Below are 22,301 nucleotides of genomic sequence, written 5' to 3'. Positions count from 1 at the left end.
GAACATTTATATTCTTTTAAATTTGTTGAGTTGTGTTTTAACACATGAAGTAACCAACTGGTAAACATTCCTTGTAATTTTGAGAGAAATGTGCTGTTGTTGGATGGAAAAGTCTGTAACTGTCAGTTAGATCAACCTGATTGATACTGCTGCTCAGGTCCATGCCCTTACTGCTTCTCTGCTTGGTTGGTATATTAGTTACTGTAGAAGAAGCGTTGAGGTCTCCAAATATAATAGTATATTTGTCCATCTTTCTTCTTAGTTTTCTCCATCTTTCTCCTCAAATATTTTGGACCAGCCACAAGTTACCATTGAGCACTTAGAATATGTTTACTAAAACTAAGAAAATAGACTTGAGATTTTTTTTTTAAATTTTAAATAGTTTAAACTTAAATTGCCATATGTGTCTAGTGGCTATTGTATTGTGTAGAAGAGAAATGGAATTGTTTGATCTCATGAGACATAGTATTAATTTTACTGGACTTTGAAGACTTTTGGTTCTTTTATTCAGGAGGAATGGGGTAACACTTGTCAGCAGGCCAATTAAACAACACAAGCTTTTATATATGAGCTTATTTATGTAAAATACCATCAGAAAAGCTTGATGTACTTAGAGTGCTGCAGTATAATTAATTAACCTAACACTAAATTAATTAAATACTATAACTTATAGTATTTAATATAGTCAAAAGTATTTTTGACACTATTTACTATTTTCTTCGATGGATATCCCAGTCTAAACTGAATCAGCTCAAGCTAGTCCATTTGAGAGATAAAGAAGATACAGACCCAAAGCCACAGAGTGTAAAACTGAGGGACCAAACATGCAAAGTATTTTCACAATTAGTTCAGGAAACTCTACGTTTCCTTCATTGTTTTCATCAAATATTAAACTTCAGAACTTTACATCACCCTACATTTCCTGTCTCCCATATAGTGCTGGGAAGACGACTGTTTAATGGGCTGTGGCAAAAAGTGACACATGCTTCATCCAGACCAAAGTATCTGATTTAGAACTTTTTCTTTCCCTACCTTAGCAAAATTAAAAAAAAAAAAGACTTTTTGAGATATTATTCTATTTGCTAGGACCCATATTAGTGTGGGTCTAAAGTAAATAGCCAAATAATAATGAACATGTAAAATAGGAAGTAAATGAACTTCTGATGTGTTAAGCCATCAATATTTCTAGGTTAAGTTTTTTAATAGTGTATAAACCTAGCCTGTGATGACATCCAACCATAATAAACAAACAACAACAAAAAAAGGTGGGGACAACCAAATTCTTATTATTATAAATGCCAGTTGCTATCTTTATGACTCTGACCCACACAGTTGTAGCCTCACATGTGTGTATTTCTGCCTCAGTGGCCCCAGTATGAGCTTCTTGCTATTACTGTGGTTCCAGAATACAAAAGTGCAGCCTCATGTTTGTTTGCTAGTATCTGCAGGATAACGTGAAGTTGTTTCTTTCTTACGTTGAAGTTCTCGATTGATTGAAGTTTGAGGGAACACTTCTTCGTAAATACTTTCAGAAGGTGTTTTCCGGCGAAACAATATAGAAATCTGTTAAAAAAAAAAAAAAGGCCAAAGAATAATCTGTAAAGTCTATAAAATAAGCCATTAAGAATAATATAATCCGGGATGCCTGGGTGGCTCAGTGGGTTAAAGCCTCTGCTTTCAGCTCAGGTCATGATTCCAGGGTCCTGAGTTCGAGCCCCACATCAGGCTCTCTGCTCAGCAGGGAGCCTGCTTCCCCTCCTCTCTCTCTGCCTGCCTTTCTGCCTGCTTGTGATCTCTGTCTGACAAATAAATAAATAAAAATCTTAAAAAAAAAAGAATAATATAATCCAATTTTTCAGGCAACAACACAAAATTATTATGTATTTTGGTACTGGAAATGGGGGAACAATACAATATTATTACTGTAAGTATATCTAGGATTTGTAAACAAATACCTAGCTTACAGGAGTGGCTTTGGAATTAGGCAGTAGGATGAAGCAAGTTTGAGGAAAATTTTGAGGAGAAAAATTTTCAATAACAAAACTTTGAGGAACAAAACTTTGAGGAACAGTATAGAGAAAGCCTAAAATACCTCAAATGTTTGTTTTTCGAAATAAAGACTATCAGTGTGGCTCAGAAAGAAGTGAGGAACACATTACTGGAAACTGGAGAGACAGTCTTGTGGTGCAGCAGCAGAAGTTTAAGAGAATGTTCTCTGACAGTTATGTGGAAAGCATAACTAGTAAATGGTAAACTTGGATAATAAACCAAGGAGATTTACAAAGCATTGAAGATAAAGCCCCTGTTTCTTCTTGTTTACAACAAAAGGTGGAAGAGAAGAAATTCTAAGCATGGGTGACACCTTTTGCCATGCCCATGGATGGGTCCATCCCACCCATGGTCTTCCTTTCCTGACAGACTGCCCGGAGGAATTCAGACTTGCTTAACCAGACCTTTGAATGATGGAATCCAATGCTTATGATAAATGTCACATACTTGAAATGAGGGGAGTTTTGATGCCATAAACCTTTCCATTTTGTTTGAATTAATTCTAACTGACACAAAGCTGTGGCAATAATTTCAACACACAAAAGAAGTAGGTGATGAGGTTGGGGAAAATATGCTACTAATTCTGTATTACCCATATTTGTTACATGTGATAATAAAACATAAAATTCTAGCTATATTTGTGTTTCTTAGCATATTGTATTTTCAATTGTATACACCCGTAATAATGTACTTTATCTCCTTCAGGTTTTAAATTAATTATACCTTGATTTTATTATTAGGATAGATACTTTGTGTATTCATAACACTAAAGAGTATAGTTCATATAGTAAATTAATGGGTGATGGAAGGATGGAGGTATGGATGAATGGATGTTAAAATTCTTGGATATATACCCATGGGTGAGAATTTCTATACGGACTAGAGGACTATACACTGTGTTTTCCAAGTGTGCTCAACACACAGCTAGTAACTCTCAGGTCATCCATAGAATCATTTATAGTTTTATTTTTGTTCATTTTACCAAAGGTTAAAAAAAATATAAGGCGGGGCGCCTGGGTGGCTCAGTTGGTTAAGCGACTGCCTTCGGCTCAGGTCATGATCTCGGAGTCCCAGGATCAAGTCCCGCATCTGGCTCCCAGCTCCATGGGGAGTCTGCTTGTCCCTCTGACCTTCTCCACTCTCATGCTCACTCTCTCTCTCACTCTCTCTCTCAAATAAATAAATAAAAATCTTAAAAAAAAAAAAAGGCACTGCCAACGTCATTTAATGAAATAGTTGAAATCATCCTCATTCTTCCAAGAACTGCACTTACCCAGTGAATATCCTTGTCATTCACATTATAATTGAGCATGGAGAGAGGAAGTGAAATTAAAATTTGCAGACAAGTTAGGATAATTAGGACAATCACAAGTTCCTGTTAAAGAAAATAAAATGTCACGCATTACCTTCCACCCTGATGATAGTTTGGAAAGTTTTATTTCAGAGTCCCATGTCAGACCCTCAAAAGGGAACACGTTATATTATACAAAATTGTGGCATGAGGTTGGATCTGAACTCAGAAATATTTGTGCTGGGCGCCTGGTGGCTCAGTGAGTTAAGTCTCTGCCTTTGGCTCAAGTCATGATCTCAGGGTCCTGGGATCGAGCCCCACATTAGGCTCTCTGCTAAGCAAGGAACCTGCTTCTCCCTCTCTCTCTGCCTGCCTCTCTGCCTACTTGTGATCTCTCTCTTTCTCTCTGTCAAATAAATAAAATCTTTTAAAAAAAAGAAATGTATGTGCTGCTGTAGAAAAACAGGAGCTGGAGATGACAGTCAATATTCTTGGATATACTAATACAAGATGCGACGTTAAACTTGAAGACATTGCAGAATTCGCAATGATTATTCCGCTTATTATTATTATTACTGGTGGTGGTAGCGGTGGGTTATTAGTCATACTACTACTGAAGTTATTATTAGTCTCTCATAGATATCAGAAATGTTGGCACTGCTTACAAAGCTGACGTCTCAATACAAATGGCAGAAATGGCAAGGGTTCAGATCTCCCCAGTGAGGTATTAAAATTTTCTAGTTTTCCATTAGATTTAGTTCTAATTAAAACCAGAAAGTTTGGGGCACCTGGGTGGCTCAGTGCATTAAAGCCTCTGCCTTCAGCTCAGGTCATGATCCCAGGGTCCTTAGATGGAGCTCTACATCCGGCTCTCTGCCTGCCTCTCTGCCTACTTGTGATCTCTCTCTCTGTCAAATAAATAAATAAAATCTTTAAAAAACAAACAAACAAAAAACTAGAAAGTTTCCTAAATTTAGAATACACTCTAAGGTGTGATTTTTTTTTGGTCATTTTCCTAATAAGTGAAACGTGTCTTCCAATACTCTAGTGTTCTTGGATTCTTCTCCTCTGCCTCAGACCATTCATCTCCATTACTTTCACATGGCTTTATTGCAAAAAACGATCTTCTCTAGTGGCAAGTCAGGATAAATGTTCATTCTCCATGTAGCTTTTTTAAAAAATTTTTTTATTTCTTTTCAGCGTAACAGTATTCTTTGTTCTTGCACCATACTCAGTGCTCCATGCAATCCATGCCCTCTCTAATACCCACCACCTGGTTCCCCCAACCTCCCACCCACCCCGCCCCTTCAAAACCCCCAGATTGTTTTTCAGAGTCCATAGTCTCTCATGGTTCACCTCCCCTTCCAATTTCCCCCAACTCCCTTCTCCTCTCCATCTCCCCTTGTCCTCCATGCTATTTGTTATGCTCCACAAATAAGTGAAACCATATGATAATTGACTCTCTCTGCTTGACTTACTTCACTCAGCATAATCTCTTCCAGTCCTGTCCATGTTGCTACAAAAGTTGGGTATTCATCCTTTCTGATGGAGGCATAATACTCCATAGTGTATATGGACCACATCTTCCTTATCCATTCATCCGTTGAAGGGCATCTTGGTTCTTTCCACAGTTTGGCGACCGTGGCCATTGCTGCTATAAACATTGGGGTACAGATGGCCCTTCTTTTCACTACATCTGTATCTTTGAGGTAAATACCCAGTAGTGCAATGGCAGGGTCATAGGGAAGCTCTATTTTTAATTTCTTGAGGAATCTCCATACTGTTCTCCAAAGTGGCTGCACCAACTTGCATTCCCATGTAGCTTTAGGTAGTATTTATTTTTATTTTTATTTCTTTTAAATTAATTTATTTATTTTCAGAAAAACAGTATTCATTGTAGTATTTATTTTTAAATTCCTAACAGTAATGAACATTAAGATAGGAAATAATTAAAAAATAATAATGGATAAAATAAAAATTACTCTAATCTTTGACTCAGATTTTTTTTTTTAAGGAGTTTATTTGCTTGACACAGAGACAGCACAGCAGGGGGAGCAGCAGAGAGAAGCAGTTTCCCCACTGAGCAGGTAGCCAGATGCAGGGCTCCATCTCAGGACCCTGGGATCTTGATTTGAGCCAAGGCAGATGCTTAACCAACTGAGCCATCCAGGCGCCCCCTTATTGAGCTGTTCTATGTGACCAAAGGAAAGCTGCTTTACTTTTCTCTCTAAAACTTCTTTGCAGAATATTAGGACAAGTTTGTGTTAAGGCCTAGCACATGTATATGTCGATTATTATGCCTATTATTATTAATCTTTGCAAATTTTGACTCAGATTTTAATATCATTTTATTTCTTCACCATTTTTTCTCAAAATTTAGCTCACAGAATTTGGGGCTTTTTGCTGTTGTAAAGAAATAGTTTTTTTTCTCTTTCTAAATGTGACACCAGTAGAGAGGCATTTGGAAGGAAACTGCAAGCAAGAATTTTGTCATGTTCCTGAATATACCAATGATCATATCTCATCTTCAACATTCTCAGATAAGCATTCAGTCTTCCCAGAATTCAGGAGGATGGTACTTACAGTTGCAACTGGTTTGATTCCCAAACAGAGAGTTTCCTTCTTGCAATCATAGTGGCCATTTTTTGTTAAATTGCGTGACAGAATACAGATCCCAACAAAGGAGACCAAGGTGCTAAGAGTGTTAGCACCTAGATTCCCTCTCAGCTGAAAAAGAAAAAAGGGAAATTACTAATTTATAACTTAAAGACCAGGGGTTTCCAGACCCTATAAGGAGAAATCTGACTTAACTTAACCCTGGGATCTATAAGCATTCATCATCCCTGTATCATCAGTTCAGTTCAATGGCAAATCACAATCGGGAGAAGAAAAATAGGAGAGGATTAATCTTCCTTCAACACATACCATGGATAGGATAAAAACATCAGGGACATTTTAACATCTCTAGTTTCTGACCTTGTATTAGCTCCTCCCTCCACCAAATATAAAAGTCTGCCTTGCTCAAGCCTAAGCCAGGCTTTTTTCTTTTTTAACATCTCCCTACTGCAGACCATTAAAAAAGGCTTTAATGACTAGATAAAACTTTACTATTTCTTCTTATGTCTTACTGTTGGTGTAGAGAAATGCAACTGATTTCTGTGCATTGATTTTATATCCTGACACTTTACTGAATTCCTGTATAAGTTCTAGCAGTTTTGGAGTGGAGTCTTTTGGGTTTTCCACATATAGTATCATGGTGACAAGATATGGAGATCGGAATTTCTAAAATCCCAGAAGATCCCACTTGTCTGTATCTAGCAGTAAGATGATCACATGATTCATTGGGCCAAATGGACAGTTACATGATGAAATGTCTACAAAACGATGAATCCCTTGTGTGACTGGGATTCACATGGGAAAGTCAGAATGTTATATAAGTTCACAATTTCTCCCTGAATGACAAATGGAAAACTTGTTAGCTTACCAGTGATTTTGTTTGCTTCTTGGCAGACACAACAGTCAGTATTCCAGAAACGATAAACTGTTTATAAAATAAGAAAAGTGTCTGGACGGTAGCAGCTTCTTCCAACTCCCCCTCCCACCCCATTGTCAGATTCATATCTCTCTTCTTATCTAGTGCCCCCCACCTCCCAGGCCATCCCTTCAGAAGTTGGAGGCTAGCAGACCCAGTTAAAGTGACACAACACAATTAAAGTAACATAGGTACACTTTAATTCTTATGACCAGTAGAATTCCTTTAGCTAAATAAGAGAAGTAGACATTAAAAACTAGAGGGAAAATCACTTACTCAATGTGGAGGAAATAAAATAAGTAGAGTAATTATAATTGGGGTGCAGAAAAGGGAGAACATGAGCTCAGATTAATGGCATTTTTATCAATGTATTTGGCCAAGAAGCATGATGACTTAAGAAGAGTACCACATCCCTAACCCCAGCATCTTCTCTGATTCAAATATTATTACATTTCAGAGACACTTTTTCCATGTGTCAAACACAGGATTTTCTCCTCAAGCAAAACAGCAAGATTATACTGAGTAGCTTCATACTATAGAGCAATGAATAGAATTTCAGGGCACTGTTTCATTGGGAAGTATATTAAAGATCAGGTTGGAAATTCAGTCTTCACTAAGTACTGTTGCAAGTGTCCTAGAATTGGCAAGATGCCATACAAGTTGTGTGTTGAGTTGATGAATAAATGAATAAATGATGGATTAATTATAATTTGGGATGTGAGATACTCACAGACAATGCCCCCCAGAAGGAGAAGCCTGTGTAAATTGAGAAGAAGATGATTCTGTGCATTTCAGAATTAGGAGGAAGAAATCCAATTATCCCATAAAAGAAGCATTTCACACCAATCATAATCTGAGCCACCTGGATAAGACACAAAACAAACCAAATTACCAACCATTGAAATTAACAAAACAAACACAATCTGTTTTAAAGATAATGGTGAGCATTTTTCAGGAGAGAATCACTTGGTCCAAACATCATGGTCATCCATAGGATTGACACCCTTGAATCTTTTTAAAGATCTGCTAAGAAGAGTCAGATCCTGGAGAGTGGTTTGTTCCCCCCAGCCCCCAGAGGCCAGTCCATATGGGTCAACTTTCTTTAATAAGATACAGTCACAATGAGGCTCACCCAAGAGCTTAGCACTTTTATAGTCTCCTCTTAATACACCCCTCCCATGCCCATATAAACATGGCCCCTTGCTTTTCATCAAAATGTCTTTCTTCCACCCCACAGAATGGTTGATACAGGTCATAACCTAGGGCCTCTACCCAACCACTTGATTAGTCAGAATAATCCTTCTCCCCCAATATATCCCCCAGTTTCTTCTGGTTTAAAATTCTTTATTAGTGGTTTACTTACTTACCCCCAGTGCTTCTAGATTCTCCTTCAGGAATTTCTGCAGCTTGTCTAGTAGATATTTCAGGGTACTAGATATTTCTGTCTTTCCCAATAGGGTACTTTGGTTTTGGTTTGGAGGAATGTCCACAGGCATCCTATCAGAAGCCAAAGTTTTGTTCATTCTGTAATAGATGGTCATCTGTTATTAGCAGCAGAGATGTACCATCATATGCCAAATACTGTTAATCTTATTGTAATGGAAGTAGATACTGGGCTTTTTAAAAAATCTTGAGGTCTTTATCATATATGAAGAGAAGTCACTGGCCAAGTGATGTTCATATGTCTCTGCTGCTGACTCATATCACTCATGTGATAAACAACAGTGTAAATTAAGGAGAGAGATGACAGAGGTTGAATATCAAAATATATGTAACTATAAGATATCCTCCCAGATTAAGGAATGCTATTGTTTTTGTCTTTGTTTTTTTTAAGTTGCATGTGGCCACAGACTTGTAAGAAAGTACCCATCATGGGAGTTGTGATATATTTATGTGATATATCCATGCTGAAGTGAAAATAATCTGGGATTTAGAGGCCAATAGAGGGTGCCTCAGTTGGTTGGGTATCTGCCTTCGTTTGGCTCAGGTCATGATGCCAGGGTTCTGGGACAAAGTTGAGCTCCTTGCTCAGAAGGGAGCCTGCTTCTCCCTCTGCCTGCTGCTCCCCCTGGTTGTGCTCTTTCTTTCTTACACAAATAAATAAAACCTTAAAAAAATAAAGCCAAGTAGATCTGAATTAAAGACATTTCCCTTGAATTTAATTAATTGTGTCATGTAATTTATCATCCAATCCAAGTTAGTTTTAAGAATGAAAAAGAATTAAAGTAGTATCCATAATTATGCTAGGAAAATTGGAGATACCTGATAATACATTATATAAAAGTCACCTTACCTTTAATTTCTCTGTGACAATGAATGCTATATTTAGTTGAAGCCCCAGGTTTGTCAACATAAAATATAATCATGTTTATGCCTAATAGGTGTGGTCCTAGAAATGATGCATCCAATTTTCCTAGTACCATCCGAGATGTAATAAATGTGACGAAAATTCTCAATTATCTTCTTAAGGAGTTAGGATGCACCTTGGCACTTGTTGTCAAAAACAATGATGGATTTCCATGGTAGAGCAAACCCCAGAATGGTCACCCTTGAAAACTAACTCACCTTTAACCATTTTTTCCTGAAAATATTAGCTTGTTATTTCTTTATCATCTTCTACTATATAAATTTTATGAATATTTGTTAACATTAAATTAAGTTTGGAAAATAAGGGTAGACTTTATTCCTTATTGCATTGGTATTTATGAATTCTATCACTCTCCCTATTACGTTTTCACTTAATTTTGATAATACTTTATACAATTTCTTCTTAAGTTTTCTCTTCCCATTATGTTAATTATATGGAATTAGACCCTTCATATAACTGCTTATGTATAAAATTCCTGGATCAAAGTGAAAACATAGTTTCTGACTCTTAAGACCCATGCCACATTTCTTAAAAAAAAAAAAAAAAATAAGAGGTAGCTGTGTGCACTGGTCCCAATTATGTTTGTATGTGTAAATTTCTTTGCAGTTCTAGTGAAAAGATTAAAATATCATGACATGGGATGCTTACGGGACACTTAAAATTAATCCTAAGTATTCAATTGTTCTAGTCCCAGTAGTTGCTCTCAATTAAGCAGTTGAAACAAGGAATTTATCTTATGTAATCACAACTAGAAGTGCTAACAAGAACATTTTTTTTCTATTTCTTTAGTGGATGAGTCTTGTCCATTAATATTTCATAAATAAAGAGTATCTCATCAATTAGTTATTATATTTTTTAATTAATTAATTTATTTTTTATTTATTTTCAGCATAACAGTATTCATTATTTTTGCACCGCACCCAGTGCTCCATGCAATCCGTGCCCTCTCTAATACCCACCACCTGGTTCCCCCAACCACCCACCCCCTGCCCCTTCAAAACCCTCAGATTGTTTTTCAGAGTCCATAGTTTCTCATGGTTCACCTCCCCTTCCAATTTCCCTCAACTCCCTTCTCCTCTATAATTCCCCATGTCCTCCATGCTATTTGTTATGTTTGTTATTATATTTTCTTAAAATGTGACTCCTATATCCACAGATGGTAAATTCACAGACATATTTACAGATGTGGGACCAAAGAGACAGAGGTCTGATAAGTAAGAATCTGTTTTTCAGATAAAGCCTGGTGCAGAATAACACACCCCTTTATTTAGCCTCCTGAAGCCCACACATAACAGCTTTGAGTGTTTGAAAGCCATAAATTTCAGAGTAACTATGTTGGGGGGAAATGAACTGTTGATTCCAAAAAGGTATCTCCTGTCACTCCTCACTGCAAATGTCATTATTTACTCATCCGTTCACTCAACAAATATGTATTTTGGGTTCAAAATATTGACCATAATATTTACTTTACTCACTCCAATTCACTTTAATGATTTTTTATTACAGATATGTTATTATATACTGTAATAGTCTATCAAATCTTAAGCATGTCATTCAGACTTTCCTTTTTAAGCTACCATCCAACTGTTTAATATCTTTTTTAAAATATTTCCTTTATTTATTTGACAGAGGGAAAGAGGGAGCACACAAGCAGGGGAATGGCAGGCAAAGAGAGAGGGAGAAGCAGGTTCTCCACTGAGCAAGGAGCCTGATGAGGGACTCAGGCCCAGGACCCCGGGATCATGACCTGAGCCGAAGGCAGTTTCTTAACCAATTAAACCACGCAGATGCCCCAACTGTTCAATATTTTGAGAAGGATTTTCACACTTACAGTCATCCTCTTTCTAACAAATGCTGCTTTTTCACCTGGTGCCGAGTTTGAGAAGGACACTGAAGTATTTCTTGGTTACTCCACAGTACAAACATTAGCGCTCAACTTAAATATTAACTTCAAAGCCCTACTACCCTTTATAAGTTAACATAGCTTCCTAATCCTCTTTATTCTACCTCTACAAAATTAGTTATAAAACTCTCATGATTCTCACCAAGAATACAATTGTGAACTTAGCTGGCTCACCACGTCCAGACTTGACGTTGTGAACTGCACTTGCAGACTGTAAACAAAAAAGTTTCAATGTCACAATTCTAACCAAGTTATTCCCCTGTATCATAAATTGGGTCTGCTAGAAAATAGGACCGGAGACAAACTTCCTTCTTAATGCTGAGCCTTACCATCTATCCGCTGACGCATAAAGGGTACTTGCATAATCAGAAAGTCAGAAAGCAGGAACGAAGACAAGATCAAATGTGTCTAAGTCACTGAAACTTTCTGCATTATCTAAAAAAAAAAAAAAAAATTTCCTGAAATATTCGGCACTGAGTATCTACCAATAATGGAAAGAAAGGAAGGACTGTCTCTGCTTGGAGCCCACATTCTGTCCAGTGTGTCTGTCAGGTTCTACAACTGTGCCTCTCAGAACATAGTCAAAAGTACATTCTGGTGCTCTGGATAATGGAAAAAAAAAAAAAAAAAACAGTTCTACCTACCTAGGTTTGTTCCACCGCAGGGATGTGGGAGCTTGGAGTCTTCTTAAGCTTATGCCTCTTCTGTGACTATCAAGGACTATACCAATATGTGGGGGAGGAAAATTTATGTTTTGATCTCTGTGTTTCCTCATTTGCTGTATTTCCACACCTAGAACTCCTGATAAGCAGTTCTGATGTTTTCAGACAAAGTTGATGTACATAATGTTTTGTTACACAAAATCAAAAGCATTATAACATAATCCTCAATACTAACTGATAGTTTTATTTCCGCACATTCTCTTTCTATTAATCTGACAAAGACTGTATTTGTTCTTTTAACTCACTAAATAAAATTATTTCCTTCAGAGAAATTTCTAGGAAATTCATATTTTCAACCAATATGGTCTTTGCTTTCGTACCTTATTAACTATAACATCGCTAAAATAAAATAAATATAAACAAAACAAAAATAAAAATATTTCCAATGATAGTTAAATTTCAGGAATATCTATCTACCTATTATCTACCAACTCAATGATCAGGCTCATGTATGCCAAACAAAGTATTAACAAATAACTGTATTAAGATGATATTACAATAAAAATCAACAAAGTGGATTAAACTTAATTGAGAATGACCAAGGGAAAAAGATAGAAGACAAAAGCTATCAATGTAAGGAATAAAAGAAGGGATATCACTGCACAATGCAGAGATGTTAAAAGGAAATAAAGAAACACTGTGAACATATTTATGAAATAAATTTAACATCTGGAAGGAATTGGAATTACCTGAAAGACACAAATTATGAACACTGACTCAAAAATAGATGACCTCAATAGTTTAATATCTATTAAAGAAATCTAATGTATAGGCAAAACCACTACAATGATAATAACGAAACCAACTCCTCCAGGTTAGTCATATCACTGGCTAATTCTACCAAATACTTAAGGAAAAAAGTAATTCAGCATAATCCCTTCTATTTTATGAGGTCAGCATTACTCCAATACCCAAATAAGACAAATATATCATAAGAAACCCATAGAAATAACTTTCAATATAGATGCAAAAATCATTAACAAAATCTTATCAAATCAAATACAAAAGTATATCAAAGGATAATTCACCACAATTGATGGGGTTTATTTCAAGAAAGCAACACTGGTTTAAAAAAAAATCAATGTATACAATTCACCATATTGACAGAATAAACACAAAAGCCCATATGATCTTCTCAACATACAGAAAATATATTTGACAAAACTTATTTATTCATGATAAAGAAAAAACTCAAAAAACTAGGAATAGACGGGAATTCCTATTATCTGAAAAAAGCCATATACAAAAACCTACAGTTACAACATACCCAATAGTGACCTACTGAATGTACTCCCCTGTCCCCCAATACTACTGTGTCTGCTCTCCCCACTCCTGTTCAACATCTACCGGAAGTCACAGCCAACGTAACACGGCAAGAAAAGAACAAAAGACCTACAGCTTGGAAATTAAGAAATATAAATGTCCCTACTGAAGATATAATAGTACATGTGGAAAATCCCAAAGAATCTTTTTTAAAAATCCAGTATAGTAGAGTATAGTAGACTTTGCTTTCTGAAAAAAAGCATTAAAATAAGAGATGGAGTTTAATTTGTTAGGCCACAATGAGATGCATTTTCCACATTATTTTTGTTCCCAGAGGCCAGAGTCTAGTGTGTAAGACAGTGTTAAGTGCCAATTAATATATTGTAGTTGACAACATGCTATCAAACTGTGACAAGAGTTAAGTCAGAAACATACAGAATCACACAGAATCATACCGATTGCCAGTTTCTGGTTCTATTGCAGATGGTACGGGCAGGATTGCATTAAGCCATCTCCCAGTACCTCCTTAAATTTTGGTTACACATGTACTAAGAGAGGCCACCTGTGTCTTTTGACTACATAATTACAAACTGACAGTGTTCCAGGCCTTTCAAAAAAGTCAAAACGTGATGATGACTGTTCCCTCGTCAAGTAGTTTGGGGGTTATTTCAGGCTGCATCAGGATCTATGAAGCAAAGGAGACTAAGAAAAAGCAGAACTGGGGCTCCTGGGTGGCCTCCTGGGTTAAGCCTCTGCCTTCAGCTTGGGTCATGATCCCAGGGTCCTGGGATCAAGCCCCGTATGGGGCTCCTTGCTCAGTGGGGAGCCTGCTTCCCTTCCTCCTCTCTCTCTGCCTGCCTCTCTGCCTACTTGTGATCTCTGTCTGTGAAATAAATAAATAAAATCTTTAAAAAGAAAAGAAAAAAGAAAAAGCAGAACCTGTGCACAGAAAGTGTGTGTATTTTCCTTTAAAAATATTTTATATTCATTTATTTGAAAGAATGAGAGACAGTGCAAGGAGAGAGCGCACCAAGTGGGGGAAGGGAGGAGGGGCAGAGGAAGAGGGAGAAGCAGGTTCCCTGCTGATCCCAGGCTCCATCCCAGGATCCTAGGATCATGACCTGAGCTGAAGGCAGCTGCTTAGCCAACTGAGCTACCCCAGGCACCCCCCGTATTTTCCTGTTTTAAAACATCTTTACTCATTGGAATAGTTTTAGAGGGTCCTGAGGTTAAAGGGCTATAACTGACTTCGTGATGTAAAATCTTCATGGCACAGATGGAAGTAATACTAGGAAATGATGACTCCTTTAAGGTGAAGGGATAAGAGCAGGGCTTATTTTAATTCTTTTATTTCATGGAAATTTGTACCCTTTAGGGAAAGGGTCAGTAGCAGCATGGTCTACGCAGCTGGCCTACGGTACAGCCCCAGTATAGGGTTAAAATTATAGTCTGAAGCAAATGGCTTCTCAGAAATTGTGTAGGTCGGTGGTTCTGGTACATACCCTCCACACCACACCAGAGTCCCAGAGTACCTACAACCTTTCCATTTATTCCATTTTTTCCTATTATGGAGGGTGTGAGATGATGCTATTGTTGATGCTGATGAATCATGTGCTTCACTTATCATTTCTCAATGGAATCATGGCTGGGGATAGAGCAGGAGACCATAGCAGAGTCAACATCAGCCAATCTGTGACTTTTTCTCTCCTTCAGAACACTGAAGGCTCTGTTTACTGCCTGATTATTGATTTACTTTCAATAATACATTGAGAGTAAATCCAGGAATAGTTCAAAAGTTGATATATCAAATAACTAAGTGGGTTAGAAAGCCACCTCATCATAGTCAGGATAAAGAGCAGCTATGGGAAGTCCACGTTCATTGGAGGATAAGTCGACAACCACCTGTGGAGGAAGAACACACAGTAGATGATATTTCATGATATGTTATGACATTATACTTGCCCATGACCCCAGTTCTCCTAATGCACGGATGCTCCTTGGGGACCCTCTTCTCTTTCTGACATGAACATCTACATCCAGCCAAGCAACCTTCCGCTAGTACCCAGTCTAATTTTACACATGTGGCTGCTAGTAGCAAAACAATTGTGAGGGGCTCCTAACCTGACAGAGGGTCTTGGATGTTTTGTATGCTTTGAACGGTTCAGTAAAACTTAAAGAGGTAAGTGTATTCATTGTTTTTGCACCGCACCCAGTGCTCCATGCAATCCGTGCCCTCTCTAATACCCACCACCTGGTTCCCCCAACCTCCCACCGCCCCCCACCCCCGCCACTTCAAATCCCTCAGATTGTTTTTCAGAGTTCATGCTGAAAATAAATTTAAAAAATTAAAAAAATAATAATAAATTTTAAAAATTCAAAAATAAAATATGAAGTTTGTTAAAGTTTCAAAAAAAAAGAAGAGGTAAATGTAAAAGTGGCAAAGGATATCCTAGAAGGCATTCTGGGTCCTCTGGATCACAGACACTCACTGAGGTCATATCACAGCAGACAGCACTGCATCCAAATGCAGACAGCAACAGCGAGATGATGAATCCCAAGATGATGAGGGCAAGCTTCATAAACAAAATCCCCTGCAAATTAAAATCACACAGGGAGGAAAGATGGACTGAGCGAGGGAACTCCTGCCATGGACCCTGCAGGTTCTCCTTCATAACTAACTGACAGATTGTCAATTGTCAATTGTAAAATATCCCACTCTGGCCACCTTCAGATAAAATCTTGGCAGAGACACACATAATTACGCTAATTTATAGGCCCCCAAATTTGCAATTTCATTCATTTATAATTTTCACATGGAAGAAGTGAGATTCTGTTAACCATTTTTTTTCTCGACATAACCAATTGGTAAAGAGCCTGCATATTTTCAAGCCATGCTTTATTGAGGTGTCTAAAAATTAAAATGTTTTAGGATCCCTTTACATTTCACTGTAATTTTCACCATATAATCAAGGAGCTTAGTGTCGGTTTTATTAAACAGATACTTTCTAGAAAGGATCCTGGACTTCGTCTATCATTATGCTGAATGGGCTAAATATCTAGATTTCTCTTTACCTTAATAAAGATAGCAATTACAATCATTGAGTGAGTTCATTGGCAACCATTCTTACCTCATCTCAAATAAGGGTTTTATTTAGCTCACCTGATGTACTTAAGTCCTAACATCACCAATAATTTATAGTTCAAAGATATTTACTCGCTCAGGGTCGAGGCCCTGACCTTTTTCTTCAAGTGATTTGTCAGTTTTAAGCAGTGCCGGATTGCCCACTTGTGATGAGAAAGACGTCTGCAAGGAATTTCATATATATATGGATAAGTACCAAGAAGTTTTTTTCCACTAGATCTGTCAATACTTACAGTTATGAAATAATGAGCTGATATGTTTAAGAAGAAGAAATAGGTTAGGGTTATTCTGAGTGTAAGGACTATTAGTGATAATCCTGTTGATACAGCTGCCACAGTGTTTACTCCAACGCTGCCACAGATCTGAAAAAGAATCAGAACCTGTTCTTCTATGCTTGAACCTGGCAAGTGATTGTACATATGTGTGCATTTTATTTAAAATTCAAGTAAAATTGAAATTCATAAAACTTGTGCACAGGGTTGCTATTTGCTACTGGGTAATTTCTCATCTGAGCTGGACAGAGACAACATGACCTGTGGGGAATAGGGAAAGAATCATTCTGGGATCTCAACTCAAGACAAAGAGAAACCTGGGAATTGGAGACAGCTTGATCATTTTGGAGACAAAGGTTGGTCTATGTTATGCCTGTCTTAATTTTCTGAAACTGTAGATAAATGTACCATCTGTTTTGTTGTCTTCTTTCCAGACACAATGGACACAGTTCCGGATATGATTAACTGTAAAATGTTAAAGTTCAATGAGTTAGTCTGTGAATACAGCATTCTATAATCTTTTTTCCTGACACCAAATACTTCTCAATACTTCTCCCTGAATTTTGTGCTTATAAATGATAACTATTAAGGATTTTACATATATCCTAAGTAATACAGAAATCAAAGTGATTCCAATTTACTTACAAAAATTGGTCCCCAAAGGAAAATGAAGTCATATACAGTGTTCCCTGGGACTAGATATTGTTCATAGAATGAAAGGAAGACTTTTACCATAATCCACAGGTAAATATTTATTAGGCCAATCATGATTTGGCTCACCTAGAAAATGAGAAAATGCCTCTGAGTTAGGAGGAATAAGCTTTAGAATTATTTGCCCCACATTTGGAGGTTGTAAACAATTCAGCATTCCTTTAATTTGGAGAATTCCATGACCTGTGCTTAAATTTTCATTCAGTGTTCCCGAACATAGAACAGTTTGGTGATTTGGCTAAATGGCATATGTGATTTCTTACTCGAAAGTCCTATTTTTCTCTTGATTTGGGAATTATTGCAAACATTCCAAATTCTCCTCTCAGGTCATCATATTGATTTGATCCAGAGCAAATTTAGGGGAATATGAGCCACCTCAAAATCCCTAGAGAACTTTCATTGTACTTACCCCAAGAATAATTGGCTGCCCCTTTAAAAAATTCAGCAGGTTGCTCTGTGCCTCCTGAGGGAAAGGCATTGGTCCAGACTGGCCCTGGTGAATGGCTTGATCTCTTTGTTGAGGATCCATAGTTATGCCCCTTGATGCCGTGGGTCTTCACAGCCTGTGGGTTGTGATACTGAGTCACAGGCGGTGTTAAGTCACAACAGATGCCTGGCATGCGCTGGCCAGAAAGATCAGGTAAAAGGATTAGTGTCTTTGGTTCCATGCCATAGTTAGTGTCCACAAATATTTCAAAGTAAAAGGTAGGTACTGTGCTAAATGTGAGAAATTAGGCCATGTAATTGTTTCAATTCTTTTTTTTTTCATTTTCTTTTATTTTATTTCTTTTCAGTGTTCCAAAATTCATTGTTTATGCACCAAACCCAGTGCTCCATGCAATACTCGCCCTCCATAATACCCACCACCAGGCTTAAGAGTGGGAAAGCTAATATTTATTATTTAGCAATGTACTTCAAGCAGGTCAAAATGGCATATTCTCTCTTATCTTGAGTTCCGGAAAGGCTATGTAAGGAATGTAGACTTACATTATAGGAAGCTGAGGATCTGAGCCTTAGTGCATGTGTCTTATGGATCGTTTTGTCTTGAAATAATGTTGACCATCTTGGCCATGCAGCTGAAAATTAATATTGCCCTCTAGTCCTGGTATTCCTGCCCCTGGAGAGACAACAAAGTATTTGTTACTTTGTTTCTGTGTTTTTCTGTGTAGAATTCTTTCATTTACACTTCTGTTCCTAGGTAGTTATCTGGCATAGTTATTTTTGTTCTGTCTCCAGATTCAGGCTCCTTCTGAAGTTCAAGAACTAACAGCATTTGACTCAACAAGCGACAATGTAACATGCGTGCTCTTAGACTCAGAGTTTGCTCCCTCTTGATACCCCTGACTAGCTCACCACAGGAACTACACACAACTGACTCACCACACAAACTGCACACAACTCGCCACACATCTTTGCACTGGCATAGCTGGGTAGGTGGCTTGGTACCACATCTGCCTGAGCCTTCAAACCCTTGTTTTTCTACTCATGATCTGCCTACAGAAATGTTAAGCAAAATACCCACATATTAGGAGTGCTTTTCTTCTCTAACAGCAAGAAATCTTCTTTTTGTTTTTGAACACATGGACCATCCTGAGTATAAACAAAAAATATATAGCCTTTTTTGTCTTCATCATGATGACAATGGATACTCTGTTTCATGTACATTTCTCATTGAAGTGAAATCATAGGAAACTTGGTAGAGTCCATGGAGCTAGAATTTCATTTTTCCTATAGAACTGTAAAAATTTCTAGCTGTATGGTGTACAGGTATGTTCAAATTTATCAGAAAATATATTAAAAGAATAGCAATAAAACAAATATTTCTTCTACCTACCTTTATTAAGTTCTGTAAAATTTGATGGTTCTTCTACAGAAGTTAAAGGCTTTTATTCTGAGGAGATTGACCAAACAAAAAGGAAAGGAAAGGAAATATTATACAGTTGAACCTTGAACAACACAGTTTTGAACCTTGCAAATCCACTTATTATGTGGATTTTTACAGTATGATAGTACGGTACTAAAAATGTGTTTTCTCTTCATTATGATTTTCTCAATAACATTTTCTTTTCCTTAGTTTACTTTATTGTAAGAATATAGTATACAATACTTGTAACATAAAATGTACGTGTTAATTGACTCTTCAAGTTCCTGGTAGGGCTTCCAGTCAACACTGGGCTATTACCAGTTAAGTTTTAGGGGAGTCCAAAGTTATATCAGATTTTCTACTCTTGGGGGGAGGGTACCCAGAACACCCCTGTGTTGTTCAAGGGTCAGTGGTAATTACTTTCAAATGGAAAATGGCGTGGAAAAAATCATGCACATTTAAAAGCTTGTATTTAAATGTTGAATTTGCTTAATGCAGGCCAGTGACCCTTTCTATAGAATGCCAGATAACTACCTAGGAACAGAAGTGTAAATGAAAGAATTCTACACAGCAAAACACAGAAACAAAGTAACAAATACCTTGTTGTCTCTCCATGGGGCAGGAATACCAGGACTAGAGGGCAATATTAATTTTCAGCTGCATGGCCAAGATGGTCAACATTATTTCAAGACAAAAAGATCCATAAGACACATGATGTTCTGACTTTATTCCTACCCTTGTTTCAATGACAGTTACCGCCTTCTCATACTCAAAATCTCTGTTTTTATTACCAACAGAGAGTTTACCTTAGGTATGGAAATAAATGTGTATTTTTTCTTATTTCTTGATAACATTATAATTAGTATGATACTGCTCTTACTATCTAATTTAGTATTTTTTTTTAAAAAATCTTTAATCCTGTTCCTTATTATTAGTCATACCTGAAGCAAAAATACGTTTCTCTGAACAAACTGTAACTCACTTTTCATGATGGTAAAGTCAACCTCCTAAAAAATATTTTTTTTCATTGATACCTGATAAACAAAGCAGTCTTTGGAGCTGAGAGTCCACTCAATGCCATATAATTTTTTTCAACAAGAGCAATGATCATGCAAAGAATATGATTCCAGATCAAGACCATCCTCCTTTGGGATCAAAGTTCTTTCATTTACAACAACAACAACAACAACAAAAGAAAAGTCAAATGTCATTACATAAAATTGAATAAAGCAGCACTAAAAAATACTAGCAAGCCAGACTTACAGACTAATAGAAAGCTACTCTGTGTTGTAAATTCTAGATAGTATATGATTTTTAGGCCAATTCTTTTCTGTCTTTTGAAAATGACTACATGGCTGAGATGGTTTCAGAGAACAATCTGGAATGGTTCTACAGGTCTTTAAAATTGTAACATTAAGTTTGCTACTAGAGAATCAAGCATTTTTTTAATGAAAAAAAAATCCCCTTAGACATTTATGTCCTTCTCAAATAACTAGTTTTATAAAAAGTAGTTTTTATAAGACTATTCTACGACTATGGTTTCCTCCTATGGAATAATTTCAGGAAAACTTGTATGAGTCTTAGGGCCTGGCATGGAACTGACATGCCCTCTCATACGCCAGAGGAATACCCATGTACATAAGAATAAAAGGAAAATACATACCTCTGTCCCAAAACAACATTCAGTCTTAACTTGATATCTGTAGGACCTGGGAACACCAGTACCTTAGAATCGGTCTCAGAGGCTTTTCAGTGAAATTCCCCCAAGGCAGCAGGCAGTATATGATCTGTGTCTCTATCAGGCACTATAGACTGTGGGAATTTGGTATATGTAGGTTTTGCTCAGTAAGACAGAATGAAGAGATAATGATATAGCACCCTAAAAGACATCTTTTTGCTCTGTGTTTCTTGCAGATGGGTTTCTACAATGGGGTAAAATGCATGATGCTGACAGAGATAATCATTTATCTCTATGCTTCAGATAGCCACAGTGTTGAGGGCCAGAGCTTTGCACACTCTTTTCTCAGTGTGAGGGCAAATCTTAATTCCTATTTACCTACCACTCCCCAAAGACCTCGCTAATGAAACACGTGCTTACTGTTTGGGGAAATATCTTGACTTATAATAAAACCTTAATTTGCCCATAGAAATCCTCACCTTAATAGAAAATATGGGATTTCTTCATAGATACGGGGTTTTTATTCTCTTGCCTCCCAAATTATACTTCATATGTTTTGCTAACAACACTGGTTCCTCTGCGATAATGTTAGCTTCCTTGACAAATAATAATAGAAAAAATAGCACACAATGTTTATAGAGCCCATGTCAGGAAATCCAAAGATGGGAGTAATGTGTTATTTGTCCACATCTCTGGAATTATATTCTCCAAAAGTATAAGGGAGCCTTTGCATGTTCTATAGTCTTGGCTAAATTATCCTTTAACTTAGAAAGAAAGTAGAAATCTATCATCCCCTCCACTCTGTGATTCTTCTGGGTTCTTTTGCGGTGCTTATGGTTACCATCATGAATTATGGAGAATCTCTGAACCACCACCCCTGCCTTCCTTCAAGGCGTCATAACATGAAGTAAAGCTTCTAATAGGGAAAAAGATGTTCTTTTCCTATCCTGGTGTCTGTCTACAACTATACAAAATGTTCCTGTTCTTGTTATCTGGTGCTTAAAATCTGTCAAAAGGAGTGCTTTGCCTTTTCTTCACAAACCTGAGTGTCCTCCTTGTGCAGAGGTCATGCAAGTCTTCTCCAGATTGTTCCAATTTTAGTATATGTGCTGCCGAAGCAAGCCCTGTTCTGCCTTTTCTTAACTGGAAGAATTTTCAGTACCATATTCTTTAATTCGCTGAAAAGTTCTGTTATGCAAGGAGTTTGACCTCCTTCAACAACTTTTTCTCCACCTATGGGGAGGACCATATGGTCTCTGCCCTTTATGCAGAGCTGTAAAACAGCCTTGCACAGCCGGCATAAACCGGCATGGTTAGGACATACTTTTTTAAATATGTTGCTTGGTTTAATTAATTTATTAATATTGGTAAGGATCTAAGTTCATGTAAATGTATTTTATTTTCTTTTTTTTTAAATATTTTTTTATTTTTTATAAACATATATTTTTACAGGTCTGTGAATCACCAGGTTTACACACTTCACAGCACTCACCAAAGCACATACCC

The 22,301-nt window shown here is 37.1% G+C and overlaps 1 protein-coding gene and 1 pseudogene across 1 annotated transcript; both read right to left on the bottom strand.

Annotated features, from left to right (window-relative positions):
* Positions 1-1,282: 1,282 nt before the first annotated feature.
* Positions 1,283-7,682, bottom strand: LOC132008095 (high affinity immunoglobulin epsilon receptor subunit beta-like). The gene is made up of 5 exons (XM_059386511.1): positions 7,603-7,682; positions 6,825-6,881; positions 5,924-6,067; positions 3,323-3,424; positions 1,283-1,563 (listed from the first exon to the last, which is right to left on the bottom strand). The coding sequence occupies exons 1-5, from the start codon at positions 7,660-7,662 to the stop codon at positions 1,423-1,425; spliced, it is 504 nt and encodes a 167-aa protein (XP_059242494.1). The 5' UTR covers positions 7,663-7,682; the 3' UTR covers positions 1,283-1,422.
* Positions 7,683-21,807: 14,125 nt separating this feature from the next.
* LOC132009462 (U6 spliceosomal RNA) lies at positions 21,808-21,920 on the bottom strand (annotated as a pseudogene).
* Positions 21,921-22,301: the final 381 nt, after the last annotated feature.

This window comes from Mustela nigripes, chromosome 1, assembly GCF_022355385.1.
Source record: "Mustela nigripes isolate SB6536 chromosome 1, MUSNIG.SB6536, whole genome shotgun sequence".
Lineage (NCBI taxonomy): Eukaryota > Metazoa > Chordata > Mammalia > Carnivora > Mustelidae > Mustela > Mustela nigripes.
This window is presented reverse-complemented; position numbering and strand designations above follow the sequence as displayed.

Excerpts from the sequence above, each read along its gene's own strand:
- LOC132008095 (XM_059386511.1), bottom strand. The coding sequence starts at position 7,662 with ATGCACAGAATCATCTTCTTCTCAATTTACACAGGCTTCTCCTTCTGG. Across the intron at positions 6,882-7,602 it reads CCTTCTGGGGGGCATTGTCT|TTTATCGTTTCTGGAATACT; the intron begins GTGAGTATCTCA and ends TTTTATAAACAG. Across the intron at positions 6,068-6,824 it reads AGAAGCAAACAAAATCACTG|CTGAGAGGGAATCTAGGTGC; the intron begins GTAAGCTAACAA and ends TTTCTTTTTCAG.